We start from the raw sequence: 14,769 nt of genomic DNA on the forward strand, positions 1-14,769 counted from the left end.
TATCAAGGAACAACGAACATAAAGGAAGTCCATTGAGAACTTTTCAAAAAGGATTACATTAAATTTGAGATGAAACCTAGAGAAGCTTTGGATGATTATCTTGCTAGGTTTAATAAAATTTTGAGTAATCATAGATCTGTTGATTCTACCTATGATATTAATTATTCTCAATCTGAGATTTCTCGTCACTTTTTGAGTGGTCTCGACATGTCTGTTTAGGAGATGAAAGTTACTACCATTCAAGAATCTGCTGACATGTCTACTTTGACTTTGGATTCTCTTTACACAAAACTCAAAACACACGAGATGAATATCCTCTCTCGTAAAATTGATTCTAAATCTAGTGCTTTGGTTTCTCCCTCGACTTCTTTTGATATTGGTGCTTTACCATCTAATTCTACCGCTCTTGCTTTGATTAACGCCATGTCCGATGAGCAACTCGAACAATTCGAAGAGGAGGATTTGGCTTTGGCTGCTAATAAGATTTCTCGAGGTATGAACAATGTCAGGTACAGGAGAAGAGGAGGACCAGCTCGTTGCTTCGAGTGTGGTATGCTTGATCACATCCGCTCGCATTGTCCTAAGCTCGGGAGAGGCAAGAAGGAAGATAATGATGAAGACAAGACCAAGGACAATAAACCCAAGTTCAAGAGTACATTCCAGGGAAGGAGGACCAAAGAGAACCTTAAGAAGATGCTGAATCAAGTCTAAGCCGCTTTTGAGCCTCTAAGCGACGTAGATGGAGAGAATGAAGATGAAGATAAAGGAAAGAACATATCTGGTGTTTGCCTCATGTCGCGTGGAGAATCAGATTTAGAATATGACGACAATGAGGTGAGTTCCCTTGAAGAAGCTATTCATGTTCTAAGTGCAAAAAATAAGAAGTGTGAGAAGATGTAAACAAGAGTTTATATCTGAATCTCCGAATGCTGAAATTTCTAGATTAAAATCTCTTATTCCTAATGATGATGATTGCAAAAATTGTGAGGTTTTGATGCATGAAATTTCAAAAATTAGAGATGTCAATGTTTCACATGATTTGAAAACTAGATCTTCTCTTGCTCTTGGTTTTGCTTTGCTTACACGCACTTGTGATGAGTTGTTTTTAACTAGAAAGATGTTGAAAAAATATCAAACTACTTTTTATGCTAGTTCGATGTTTAACATGCTTTGTGCTAAAAGGTTAAAACAACAGTGTAATGTTTTGGATTGCTCGACATGCACATCAAATTTGATGAAGCTAAAATTTGCTCTAGCTCGTGTTGAGTACGTGGAAGAAATTATGAAAACTAATGAAGTGTTGTCTTGCCCCAAGTGTCGTAATAGAAAAGTGTGAATGTTGATTGCAAAAACTGTACTAATCTTGAAAAGGAGGTTTCTTATTTGAAAAGTTCTTTGAAAAGATTTTCTAATGGTAAGAAACAATTTAACATGATTTTGGATCAATCTAAAGTGACTAGTTGCCATAGGGGTGTTGGTTTCAGGACTTTGACAAAACCAAGTAATGAAAAAACTGTGTTTAATTCTGCTGGTTTTATGTCCTCTTCGTCTGAAACACGGAAAGAAACAAAAACAAAAGTTTTAAAACCATCTTAAACAAAAATATAATTGCTCCTTCTGTGGAAAAGTTGGACATCTTGTTGGTTTTTGTTTCAGATTAGCTCGTAAGCAGAAAAAAAAGAGAGAAATTGCTTTTGCAAAATCTAAGCTGCAAAAATCTTCTTTTTCTTCGAGGAAACCGGTCAGACCGCAGTGGGTTGCACGGTCAGACCGAGGATCGGTCAAACCGGCCACTGAGCCACGGTTAGACCAGACACCGGTCAGACCGGAGGTACAGAAGCGGTCAGACCGTCCCTCGGTCAGACCGGCTACTGCACCTCGGTCAGACCGGCCTCGCAGAGATTTTTTTTAAAATTCTCAAACTATTTTTGCATGACCATATATGCCTATTGGATCTACTGGTCGTGTGTCTCAGTACTGGATTCATAAATTTCTTTTATCTAACCCCAGTACTGAGGCTTCAACATCCTCTCTTGTGTAGGCTTTGGTGGCGAGGAAGGAAAACGTGTGGATCGTGGATTCCGGTTGTTCGCGGCACATGACCGGTGATAAAAATTGGTTCTCCTCCCTTAAACAGGCATCCAAGACTGAATCGATTATCTTTGGTGATGCTTCTACTAGTGTCGTTCTTGCTACAGGTATGGTCAAGGTAAGTGGCAAGTTTGAATTGAAAAATGTAGCTTTGGTTGAGGATTTAAAGTATAATTTGCTTTCAGTTTTAGAAATTGTTGATGAGAGTTTTGAGGTTCATTTTAAGAAAACTGAAAGTAAAATATTTGATTCTTGTGGTGATTCTGTGCTGAATATTTCTCGCTATGGAAAAGTTTTTAAAGCTGACTTTGATAATCCAATTTCACCTGTGATAACATGTCTGGTTGCTAAGTTTAGTAAAGATGTGATGTTTTGGCATCGTAGACCTTGACATGTTGGTTTTAATCATCTCACTAGGATAAGTGGTTTGGATCTTGTTCGTGGTTTGCCTAAACTTAAGAAGGATCCTGATTTGGTTTGTACACCGTGTCGTCATGCTAAGATGGTTATTTCTTCATATGCCCCAATTATTTCTGTGATGACTGATACACCAGGACAGCTGTTACACATGGACACTGTTGGTCCAGCTAGAGTGCAATCGGTCGGAGGAAAGTGGTATGTGTTAGTTATAGTTGACGTTTTCTCTCGATATTCTTGGGTTTACTTTATGGCAACTAAGGATGAGGCTTTTGAACACTTTCGTAGTTTGTATCTTCGATTGAATCTTGAACTTCCTGGTTTGTTGAATAGAATTTGAAGTGATAATGGTGGTGAATTTAAAAATGCCTCTTTTGAACAATTTTGCAATGAAAAAAGTCTTGAACATGAATTTTCTTCTCCTCGTGTCCCTCAACAAAATGGTGTTGTTGAAAGAAAAAATCGTTTTTTTGGTTGAGATGGCTAGAACTATGCTTAATGAGTATCACACTCCAAGGAAATTTTGGGCTGAAGCTGTTAACACTTCATGTTATATTTCAAATCGGGTTTTCTTGAGATCTAAACTTGGAAAAACTCCTTATGAACTTCGATTTGGTCGTCAACCCAAAGTTTCTCATTTGCGTGTTTTTGGTTGCAAATGTTTTGTCTTGAAATCTAGAAATTTGGACAAATTTGAGGCACGCTCAACCGAAGGATTGTTTCTTGGTTACCCCCACACATTCACGTGGCTATCGTGTACTTGTTTTGGAAACTAACAAAATCATTGAAACCTATGAAATTACTTTTAATGAAGCTAGTCCAGGTACTAGACTAAATTGCAGGTACACTATCAAAACTCAGGAGGAGGATGCTCCTATTTTTGAAGACGAGAGCGACGACGACGGCGAAGTCGGCTCGGCCGATCAGATCGGGTGCCAAGCCGGTCAGACCGCCGACCCAACTCCGGTCAGACCGACACAGGAAGTGCGGTCAGACCGGCTAGGGTCGTCGGGTGCTGGTTCTGTTGGTGCAAATCACAATGGTCCTCCAGAGGCTTCAACCTTGACCAATGAGAGTATAGAACGCGAAATAACTTTAGAAGTCGCTGCTCCTTTGCACATTCAACGACGACATTCACCAGAACAAATCATTGGTAATTTAGGTGAGCGGACTACAAGATCTAAGGTAACAACCCATGATGTTTGTGCAAATTCTGCATTTATTACTTCTTTTAAACCCAAAAATGTTACTCATGCATTAACTGATGAATTGTGGATTAACGCCATGCATGAAGAACTTGAAAATTTTGAAAGGAACAAAGTTTGGATTTTGGTTGAACCACCTTCTGGTCATAATATTATTGGAACCAAATGGGTTTTCAAAAATAAACAAAATGAGGATGGTTTGATTGTGAGAAACAAAGCCAGACTTGTTGATCAAGGTTTTACCCAGGTGGAGGGTTTGGATTTTGATGAAACGTTTGCTCCTGTTGCTAGAATTGAATCAATTAGACTTTTGTTAGCTTTTGCTGCTTCGAAAGGTTTTAAACTTTATCAAATGGATGTGAAAAGTGTTTTTCTAAATGGTTTTATATAGGAGGGAGTTTATGTCAAACAACCACCAGGTTTGGAAAATCCTGATTTTCCCAACCATGTTTTTAAATTGTCTAAAGCTTTGTATGGCTTGAAACAAGCACCTAGAGCATGGTATGATAGACTTAAGAACTTTTTGCTTGCAAAAAGTTTTCGAATGGGAAAGGTTGACAAAACGCTTTTTGTTCTTAAGCATGATGATAATTAACTTTTCGTTCAGATTTATGTTGATGATATCATCTTTGGTTGTTAATCTCACGCTTTGGTTGTGGAGTTTGCTGAGACTATGCGCAGGGAATTTGAGATGAGCATGATGGGTGAGTTATCATACTTTTTGGGGTTGCAAATTAAACAAACACCTCAAGGTACGTTTGTGCATCAAACAAAGTATACTAAGTATCTTTTGAGATGATTCAAGATGGAGAATCGCAAGCCAATTTCAACACCAATTGGTACTACAACTGTGCTGGATCCTGATGAAGATGGTGAAGCAGTTGATTAAAAGGAGTATAGAAGTATGATTGGATCTTTGTTGTATCTAATTGTTTCTAGGCCAGACATACAGTTTGCTGTGTGTTTGTGTGCACGCTTTCAAGCTTCTCCTCGTGCTTCACATCGTCAAGCAGTTAAGCGAATAATGAGGTATTTGCAACATACACTTGAGTTTGGCATTTGGTATTCTACATCATCTTCTATTTACTTAAGTGGATATTCCGATGCTGATTTTGCTGGGTGTAGAATTGATAGAAAAAGTACTAGTGAAACATGTCATTTTCTTGGTACTTCATTGATTTCATGGTCTTCTAGGAAACAATGTAGTGTTGCTCAATCTACTGCTGAATCAGAATATGTTGCTGCTGCTAGTTGTTGTTCACATATTCTTTGGTTTTTATCAACTTTAAAAGATTATTGTCTTACTTTTGAGAAAGTACCTCTCTTTTGGGATAATACTAGTGCTATTAACATTGCTAAGAATCATGTACAACACTCACGCACGAAACACATTGATATTCGTTTTCACTTTCTGAGGGATCATGTTGAGAAGGGAGATATTGAATTGACGTTTTTGGATACAAAATTGCAACTTGCTGATATTTTCACTAAACCACTAGATTCTTCTCACTTTGCCATTCTTCGTGGAGAATTGGGAATAATTCATCTTTTGCATGGTTTGAGGGGGAGTTTTGCATCTCATGGTTTTATCAAGCAAAAAAAATATAACAATAAGAAATTGACAAAGAGAGCTTTGTTTTATACATATGGTATTTCATGTGCATGCTAGCAATATTATGAAGGTTTATTTATCTCTAGCATAGTCTGTATGTATTCTAGTCTTTTTATGAAACTTAGACATTGCCTTTAAGGGATATGATGCATGACACTTAAATTCTACTTGAATTAAAAAATTATGTAATATTGATGCTAGCATATGGTTTGATTTATAAATGCTTGTATATATGCTTTATTGATTTGTTATTACTCAAATAGCTTTTAAATTCCTCATTGTGCAAGAGAATAAACATATGAGAGAAAAAATGAATACCGAATCCTTGGACAGTCTTGACGACAAGGACGTATTCGATGTGTGAGAAAAAAATGGGTGCCGAATCCTTAGACAGTCTTGACAACAAGGACGTATCCGGAATAATTGAGAGGAAAATATGAGCAAAAAGGCTCAAACAAAGAAAAAATATGTAAAAATTCTCTTGATAATTTTATGCTAAGGCTAATTTGAGAAAGAGTGATAAATGCAATAGGTATATATGTCTAGTATTTATTCTTCAATCTATGTGCCTGTAAAAGTGTTGCATTATAATCGTTTGAAATCATGAATTTTGATTGTTGAGTTGAACTTAATTGTCAAATCTTTGATTCATGATTATACTTTAATACATGCTTGTTATATTATAGATGAGTTCATCTTCTCTTTATTGCAACACATAACTTGATATGCTGTGTGTATGCTAAGCTCTTAAACATTAATTGACATAATTTCTACGCTTGATGAAATCATTGTCAAAAGGGGGAGAAGAATTTTGGAAGAAAGAGGATGTTTTTGGAAATTTCTTTCTTTTCAAAAGTGAAAGATGTTTCTTTTAAATGCTTTTTGGAGTTGCTTCACAAAAACAACAAACAATTTTCAAGTGTGGTTTTCTTTTCGGTTTCGGATTTGTTCTTCGTGAATTTGACTTCTAGTTGGTTTCTATACGTATGAGTACTGTTGTTTTGCTAATCATGAGTCAAGTTGGAGATAGCTTGGTCTCGGAATATGGTTTCTTTATTTGATTCATGTGTAAGTGACTTGATGCCTCGGGAGAGTATTGCCGGTGATGGATCGGGAGTCAATTTGGAGATAAGTTGATGTCCGGCGGTCGAGATATCATGCGGGATACTTAGGCTAGAGTTCAATGCACATGGTGGTGAAGATTCCATGTGACATACGATGGAGATATTGTGTGCGTATGAGATATGGAAGTTGAGTTCGGATAGAGTCCGGATTTGAGAAGATTTGTTGTATTAGAGATAGAGATATGGTTAGTTACGGGTAAGGATTGGTTTCCCACGAGGTTGGGAGTCCTAATTCGTGCTAGATACGTGGCCTTTGCATACCCACGTCGAGGTTATAAATAGGCACCGAGGGGTATGCCCCCGGTGAGCTTTTTGTGCCGTTTGATAGAAAAAGTTAGGGTTTCGACTCTATTTCGATTTTAGATCGAGAGTGTTGGTTAGGAGTGCTCTTTATGCACTTTGTAAACACTGGTTGATCAATAAAAGTCGAGAGATTCAATTTACATCTTGAAGCTTTGTCGATCGGTGTTTTTCCAGGATCCCGACGGTCTAACCGCAGGTAGGCTGGCGGTCTGACCGACCACTCAACGTCGGTCTGACCGAGGTTACGCGAGCGGTCTGACCGGCCACATTCGCGGGTGCGATCGAAGGCTTCGGTAAGGCTTTTGTGAAGGTAATCTTTTGTTTTTGCGAAAAGATTTGGTTTTTTTATCTATCTACCATTCACGCCCCTTTGGTAGGTGTTTTACTCTGTTGCGATCCTTCAGCAAAGTCGAAAGCTGCCTTCCCAATACTAAAAGATCTGGTAAATATTCAACCAAATATTCTTGGCTGGCAGAATCAAAATCCCCAAATAATTTTGGCTGGCAGAATCAAAATCTAGCAGACTAAGCAATACCACTATGATCTTGATTTGGATCCCAATTAATCGCTAGCTACAACTATTTTTCACCACAAATTGTGTTGCTAACTCATTTTTTTTATAAAGAAAAGTGCTAGTAGCACTCCCTCATCTTGAATCACCTTCTAAGCCAAAAATAATAGCTAGCTGCAACTATTTTTCACTACTTGTTTCACAATTGAGTATCCCTGGAGAAAGTGCACCCCCATCTTTTTCGCTTTTGCTTATACTTATAGGACAAAATTTGAATTTTCAACCTTAAATTTGAAGTTGATTTTAGAGTTTTTCACTAAAGTTTATTTTAGTCTTGGCTTTTAGATTACTAGGAATACACATATAAAATTTCTATTTAAAAAATATTTTTTGTTTGCAAATACGTTGTTTGTCTTTCATCATAAAAGAAATCAACAATCACCTCTGGTCTTATGATTTGTAGTTCGGTACTGTATTCATAATATGCACTGGCATGGATAAAGGACAACTAAGAAATGTTGTGTTAGGTAGGTAACACAATACACAAGCTTCAAATGTTCTTCACATAAGAAGTCATGTAGATATGTTGTATGACAAGCATGTTTTATCAAAGATCAATGCATGTGATCATTCAAAAATTGTCATGGACATCAACGATCATGTCATATTTGAAAATGTTTTTGTTGATGCATTCAAGCTAGAAGGGCATATGGAGTCATTTGCACTTCATGCTTAGGGCTCGATATGGAATGATACATGGTTGCTAAACTCCAGGTCGTAGTAACGAAAATCCTTGCTTTAATGCCCTGAAGGACCATGCCATTTGCTCTCTCTACTTGTCCATTGCTCCGTGGGTGAGCCACAAAGACAGCAGATTTTGATCCCCAGGTCTTCGCAAAAGTCTTGAAAAGCCCAGCTGATAAATTGTCTATTGTTGTCGGTGATGATGCGGTTCGAATGCCAAACATGTAGATGATGTTCAGGATGAAGTTTTTCGCGTGTGCTACATCGATCATTATGACTAGCATTGCTTTTATCTATTTTGTGAATTTGTTGATGGCGACGAAGAGATGAGTGCACCCACCAAGCGCCCGCTTGAACAACCCGACAATGTCAAGCCCCCATACAACAAATGGCTATGATTGGGGGATGGTTTGTAGTTCTTGGGCTGACACGTGTCTATCGTGCGAAGAATTGACATCCTTCACACTTTCTCACCAGGTCTCGTGCATCGGTTACTATGGTCAGGAAGAAGAAGCCTTGCCTGTAAGCCTTGGTGGCTAATGTCTTTGGAGAGGCATGGTTGTCGCAGATGCTAGAGTGGATGAATTGCAGAATTTGCTTGTCATCGTCTAGTAGGGTGCACTGCATAAGCACGCCTGAAGCACTCCACTGAAGTTGCTAGCCGTTTGAGACTAGGTAGCTTATTCTTGACCTCATCTTGGATGGATCTACCATGCGGAAGGAAACTCCCCATACTATTGCTGCTGTCTGATGCATCAAACTGTATCGTTGGTTCTACATCGAAGCCTAACTTGAGTGATTCAAATCCCTCCTCGGTGACTATATCTCCATGGATTGCGACCCATATTGGATCTTCTCCTTGAGTGGCGTTGAAGTGCCTGGCTTGAATCGACACACCTCCTCTTTGGACTCGATAAATTCTTGAATCCATAAAAGAAAGAACACTGTATTTGTCAGCATGAAGTCCAATGCCGACAAACTTGAATGTCTATCTTAGGGCAAACCTGGTCTTCATGATCTTCGAGTTGGAATCCATTGATTTTGAAGAAATCCTCGATGCACCCCCTACCTGGCATGCCGACTGTCGACGATTGAGATTAGTAATAATACTATGGGGTGGCAGTAGATGAGTAGAAATCAATGGTTATGCAATAGACAGTGGATTACTTAGGTTCGAGCTCCTAATATGAGATAATACCCTACTCCTGCTAAGATTGTATTTTTGGTGTAGAATAGATCGCGACAATGAATTAAACAATAGTAACCCGTGTGCCGACAGTGCCGTTAGGGACCCTTGCTCCCCTTATATATCGAGGGTGGGGACTTAGAGATAGAAACCTAACAAGATTAAGTCTTCCGACGTAGATATTGATAAGATATGATACTGTAGGGATCGAATCAAGATCTTACCATACGTCTAACCGTTCTGGCATGATATTATATGTATATCTAGTTTTCTATATAGATAAGTACATATAAGTATAGTACACGGTACACTCTGTATCTAGGTATTCAAAAAAAAATATTTCTCTCACATCCAAGTCAAGCCAGTTCGTCCACCAAAATTGGTTGGCCCGAACGGACCCACGTCGACGGAACGAACGACTTCAGCTCCACCGCATTAGCCACACCCTCTCCACCGCGTCTTCTGCACAGCTCCTCCGTCGCGCTCCGAGTCCACCACGCTGCTCCTATACCGCACCTGCATCCGCCATGCCTGCTCCTCTGCTGAGTCTGCTGCACATGCTCGTTTGTTGCACCACTCCTCTACCGCGCATTTCCTGATGTGGAAGCAGGTGGTGGGAAAGTGGCTGACTGACTTCACGACACGCCTTGTCCTCGTCTTCACCAACACACCCTTTCCTGCCCAAGGGGAAGTGGCCTCACCGACGCCGCTATTACATGCAGTGGCCTAACCACATCATGGCGACAACGTGGACTAACACAGTAGACAAACAGACAAACATGGTCCATCCCACTCCATCCCTTCTACCAAATAAAAAAACAAGGTTTAACCATCTCTCCAACAAAAAAAAAAAAATCAACACACCTCATTATCTTGGGATGAACTCTAACCCATCCTACCCAATTTCTGGAGGCTTTAGCTGGAGGACTGATGGACGGGAATACAACAATCTACATGTAATAACAAGATCAAATAAAACAAACGGGCTACAAACAATATTGCTCCTAATTACAAGCATTACCACAAGACAGGAGCGCCTGCTTAACTGGATCTATAATCAAGAAATATTTATTTCCTTACATTGGAGATGAATTTGTATAAATGAATCGTGAGCGTGAATGTAGCAACGAACGTGAGATTATATACATTTACATAATGTACAGATGTATGTACACGTGTGCACTCCCTATTATGCCCTACGCCTTTTTTGGCTTAAGTGCAAGGTGCATACTCCAGAAAACCCAAGGGGATCACAAAACTAGTAAACTTGCCAGGCTGCTTGCGTTAGCGAAGGCAATATCAGAACAAAGTGTCAGCTGCTCAGCAGAAGTAAGAACATAGACGTCTTTGAGTGTAAAACCATGGACCACAGGCAAGATAACTCCATGCCCCAACCGTGAGTTCAAATAGGGCATGCAAACCGTGTTCAAGAAAACACGAATCACTCCCTGCAGGCAGAAATTTGTTATAATTTGGTTGACTAAGCATGAACCGAGGAAAAATAAGCCTTCACTGATAACGGTATCTTGCGCATAGATATAATAATCATCTACATATCGCTATGATAGACTGCTCAAACAAAATAATCCGAAGTAGCCAATAAGACAGCCAGGATTAATCAACTAGCAGAATAATTGACCTTGCTACTAGGCTGACAAAAAGAAAAGCAGGCAGGATAAACTTGCATAGAGAGGGAAACTTTTGAGTACCTGAATCAAAGACATATGGAAGTTTCCAATTTTACTCCACTTCAAGGCAAGGGAGAAATTGTCCAAATCAACCTTACCATATACTTTATTGCCTGCTGCCTCTGCAACACCTGAGGCGCTTACTACCTATCAAGAAAAAACCGATTCTGATAATTAGAATCCCACTCGAGAATACAGATATATGAATCTAGTTTACCAGTCAGGATTCTTACTACAGAGATGCATGCAACTGGAATTGTCTCCCTGCCATGTAAAACATCAATTATCATGTCTGCATTAATAGTAGCACCAATGTTTTCAGATGTAATCCTTATCACTGGGGATGAAGCCATTGAAATGTTTAACTGCATGTTATCATTGGGATAGCTCCAGTACAAGCGAGGAATGATAAATTTCCAACTAGCTGTGTTTAGTAGAGATTGATCAGGAATTTTGTCAACCACCCAATGCATTGAACCCGCCTGAAGAAAAGAAAAGGAGTAGAGGTGTATAATCCAAGAAAAAAAGCAACAACACAAATGAAAAGTAATATCTATGAATTATTATATTAACACAGAAATGTTTTTATTACCTTGAAGTAAACTTCTAATGCAGAATTGAATACATCCTCATCAAGTGAAAGCAAAAGCATCTTGGATGCCCCACCACATGATAATGAAAGTTGGGGATGCTTCTGCAAATTGGTAGTCTTAGCAACAGCAGAAGAAAATAATCCATTGATATCAAACTCAATCGAGGAATTCCCATATTGAGGATCGTTAACAAAAGTCATGTTCACAGAAGAAACATTGTCCAGATTGACACTCCTAGGAAGGCTTTGAAGAAATGAATCAAGTTTGGATGTGCCATCGATAATATTTTCTGGTATTGCCTTCTCAACTGCAGCTCTGATATGGTCCTCAAAAGCATTTATTAACCTTCAATAAGGAGTAGAATAAGGCATGGTGAATAATCTAGAGTATAGACATTTGCCTCTTGACATGCTTCAGAAATAAAAAGAATAAGAAAAGATCATTTATCTGAGTATACATGTGTGCCAGCTAATTCCAATGGAATGGGATGACATCTTATATCTATCAACCAAACCCAAATGAAACACACAAATAAAACCAAAAAATCACCAAAGCACCAAAGAAAGAGATGTTTTGGTTGGTATATTATCTCTGACTTCACAAACGTGCCATGCCTCCAAAATTCATATTATAGTAGAAACAATGGAGCAGATGCAGAAGGAGGGCTGTCAATCACTGTCAAAATGCTCGATATATGCTAATTTTGCACAGAAGCCTGAACAATGCAATATGTATTATTTCCTTGACAAAGGACCAAGCCTAGGCAGAAATCATGGGTTAAAGCAGGCCTCAAATAATCAAAACGGCTAATATTTCAGATCACAGCAACATAGCCATGCATTTTTTTCACCATGAACAATCACTTTGTGCTTGGAAACTTCAAAGGATCAGATGGAATGTCGACTTGTCACAATTTTAAAAGTGACATTTATGAATTCAACACAAGAAAAGCATACCCTTGATAAAACCAAGATGCTCCACCATCCAGGGATATCACCAGGTCCTTGACATTACATCCACATTGTGACACAGATAGAGCCAAACTCCCATTGTAATTCTTTATTTGCATGGTTATACCAACTTCCATTCCTTGAACCTTAGACACAGAAAGCATTCATGAGTTACCACTAAAGAACAAAAGTAAAAGATAGAGCAGAAAATAACCTAAAACAGCTTGTTCATCCTATGATATTCACATGAAACATAAATGGGATGAAATCACAATACATAAGTCACAACTAGAGTATATCATAAATATTGTTGAAACTCTGAAAATCACTTGAAATATTATAAGATTAAAGAAATCTTTATACACATGAAATTAGAAGATTTTTCTTGAGAAGAGCTCATATTCTTTACTAGTATTTTGGTAAACTGCATGATTTAACTAGTAGGCTTTAGTATTACAGTGTTAACTCCATAATGGGAATTTTAAATTATTCTGACAAGCAGGCATAAATTTGCACAATATTCCTCAAAAAAAAAAAACTATGGAGAAAGGATGTTGTATGGAACAACTACAATCATGCGACAGCTGGTTGGTTAGTCATCATCCTATGATTTTGATAATCCTTAAAATTTACTGGTTATTACAATTCTGACACAAGCTCCTTCCTAGTGCCTACTTTCTGACAATGGCAAAAATGAGTAAGTAGTAAAATCCAACAGTAAGTAAGCAAGAAATATCTCATTAATTCATGATTGTTTCATTCTTATTTTCAACAGTACATGTAACTATAATAAATTGTTTCTCAAACAATGTTATATAGCGACAATTTAATCATTTGCCTATAGGATCTACAGCCCTATCAAGTTGAGCAAAATGTGACAGCAAGTTGTCTAAATTTAGAGGGCAATCCATGACTGGGAAGCCACGATGATGCCCTCCCCATGAAAATTGCAATCAACTATGCAAAATGTCCACTCCTGATTCTCATTTCGTGAGACATTATAGATATGAGATTGCTTCAGGAATTAATCAATAATTGAATATTAACATGGACCAAATACTTCGCTAAATTCATAAGGTACCATACAGACGTTCAGATGCACACCTAATCAACCATTCATCGAACCACTGTTTCAGGTATTCTTTCTCAAAAAAAAATCATCATGAGCAATTATTGCCTACATGCAAATGCACTACACATTTAATTTTACATCATGATGTAAAACCAAATGTAGCACAATCCACATCGAATTGAATCCTTTTCTAGGCAACGATTAACACACAAAGGCTGAAACAGGCAAATGAGTTACCAGGATAGAAGCGGTGCCTCTATCGGAGATCTCGATGGGGAAAAGCCACGAATCGTAGTAGTAGTTCCAGGCCATGCTGAGATTGGCGCTGACGCCGGAGGCGACGACGACGAGGGCCGAGTCCCCGGGGTGGATGACGGAGTCGTCCCCGACGTCGAGGTGGAAGAGGGTGATGTCGGAGGCGGCGACGCGGATGGAGCCCAGGAAGGGGACGCGCACGGCCTTCTCCACGCCGGGGAGCCGCAGCGGGGTCAGCGACCGCACCGCCTCCCCGATCAGCACGCCCTTGGCGAAGTCCAGGCCCTTCTCGGCCACCACCGCGGAGACGTGCGCCTCGCCGCCGGCGCCGGCCGTGGCGGAGGAGAGGAGGGCAAGTAGGAGGAGGAGGGGGAGGAGGTTGGCCATGGCGGCGGGTGGAGGAAGGAAGGGAGGCTACCCGCCTACCCGGTAGTACTACTGGTTGAGTCGAGACGACGGCTGCGTTTTCTTTTTTTGGCGAGTATTTGGGATTTTTTTACAATAAAATTTGCCGTATTGCTATACGGTTCCTGGTACAGCAGCGTATATCTTATAGTTGTTGACTTCTCTTAATCCAAGTGCCAAAATTTTGTTTGTTTAATAATTGGTGTTTTTGAGTTGGGCATCGTGAGCATTTTGTGTAGAAAATTATTTAACAGATGTAACCATCCAAATCATTGCAATCGCAGGAATTCAGTAATAAACGGTTACTAGCGTGTATACCTTTATCACTTATAGATATGTCCCGACAAACCCCTAATCTCAACCGTGTGTAATCGGGAAAAGAAAAATCATTCCTTTGGAACTCAAACTGGTAGTTGTATGCACCATCAATCATCGGTTCAACTTCTTTCCTGAGATTATCATGTTTTTTTTACTTGTAATTTTTAATTATTTGATGTGTACTCACTCAGAGTAAATATTTCATCCAATAACTAAAACATCATATACGTTTAATAAAATTCCAAGTTCACATACCATTAGAGTCTTGGCATACATGGGTGAAACTTGCACGTTA

At 39.1% G+C, this 14,769-nt stretch overlaps 1 protein-coding gene across 1 annotated transcript; it reads right to left on the reverse strand.

Annotated features, from left to right (window-relative positions):
• Positions 1 to 10,132: 10,132 nt before the first annotated feature.
• Positions 10,133 to 14,160, reverse strand: LOC102699598 (putative BPI/LBP family protein At1g04970). Its single transcript, XM_015838303.2, has 6 exons — positions 13,734 to 14,160; positions 12,431 to 12,570; positions 11,474 to 11,819; positions 11,115 to 11,363; positions 10,903 to 11,028; positions 10,133 to 10,641 (listed from the first exon to the last, which is right to left on the reverse strand). Exons 1-6 carry the CDS (start codon positions 14,136 to 14,138, stop codon positions 10,444 to 10,446), a joined length of 1,464 nt encoding a protein of 487 aa, XP_015693789.2. The 5' UTR covers positions 14,139 to 14,160; the 3' UTR covers positions 10,133 to 10,443.
• Between the last annotated feature and the right edge of the window lie 609 nt (positions 14,161 to 14,769).

The sequence above is a fragment of the Oryza brachyantha genome, chromosome 6 (genome assembly GCF_000231095.2).
Source record: "Oryza brachyantha chromosome 6, ObraRS2, whole genome shotgun sequence".
In the NCBI taxonomy this organism is placed as follows: Eukaryota; Viridiplantae; Streptophyta; class Magnoliopsida; order Poales; family Poaceae; genus Oryza; species Oryza brachyantha.

Coding starts and splice junctions, on each gene's coding strand:
- LOC102699598 (XM_015838303.2), bottom strand. CDS start 14,138: ATGGCCAACCTCCTCCCCCTCCTCCTCCTACTTGCCCTCCTCTCCTCC. Junction 12,571..13,733: donor GAGGCACCGCTTCTATCCTG/GTAACTCATTTG, acceptor TCTGTGTCTAAG/GTTCAAGGAATGGAAGTTGG. Junction 11,820..12,430: donor GCATCTTGGTTTTATCAAGG/GTATGCTTTTCT, acceptor TCCTTATTGAAG/GTTAATAAATGCTTTTGAGG.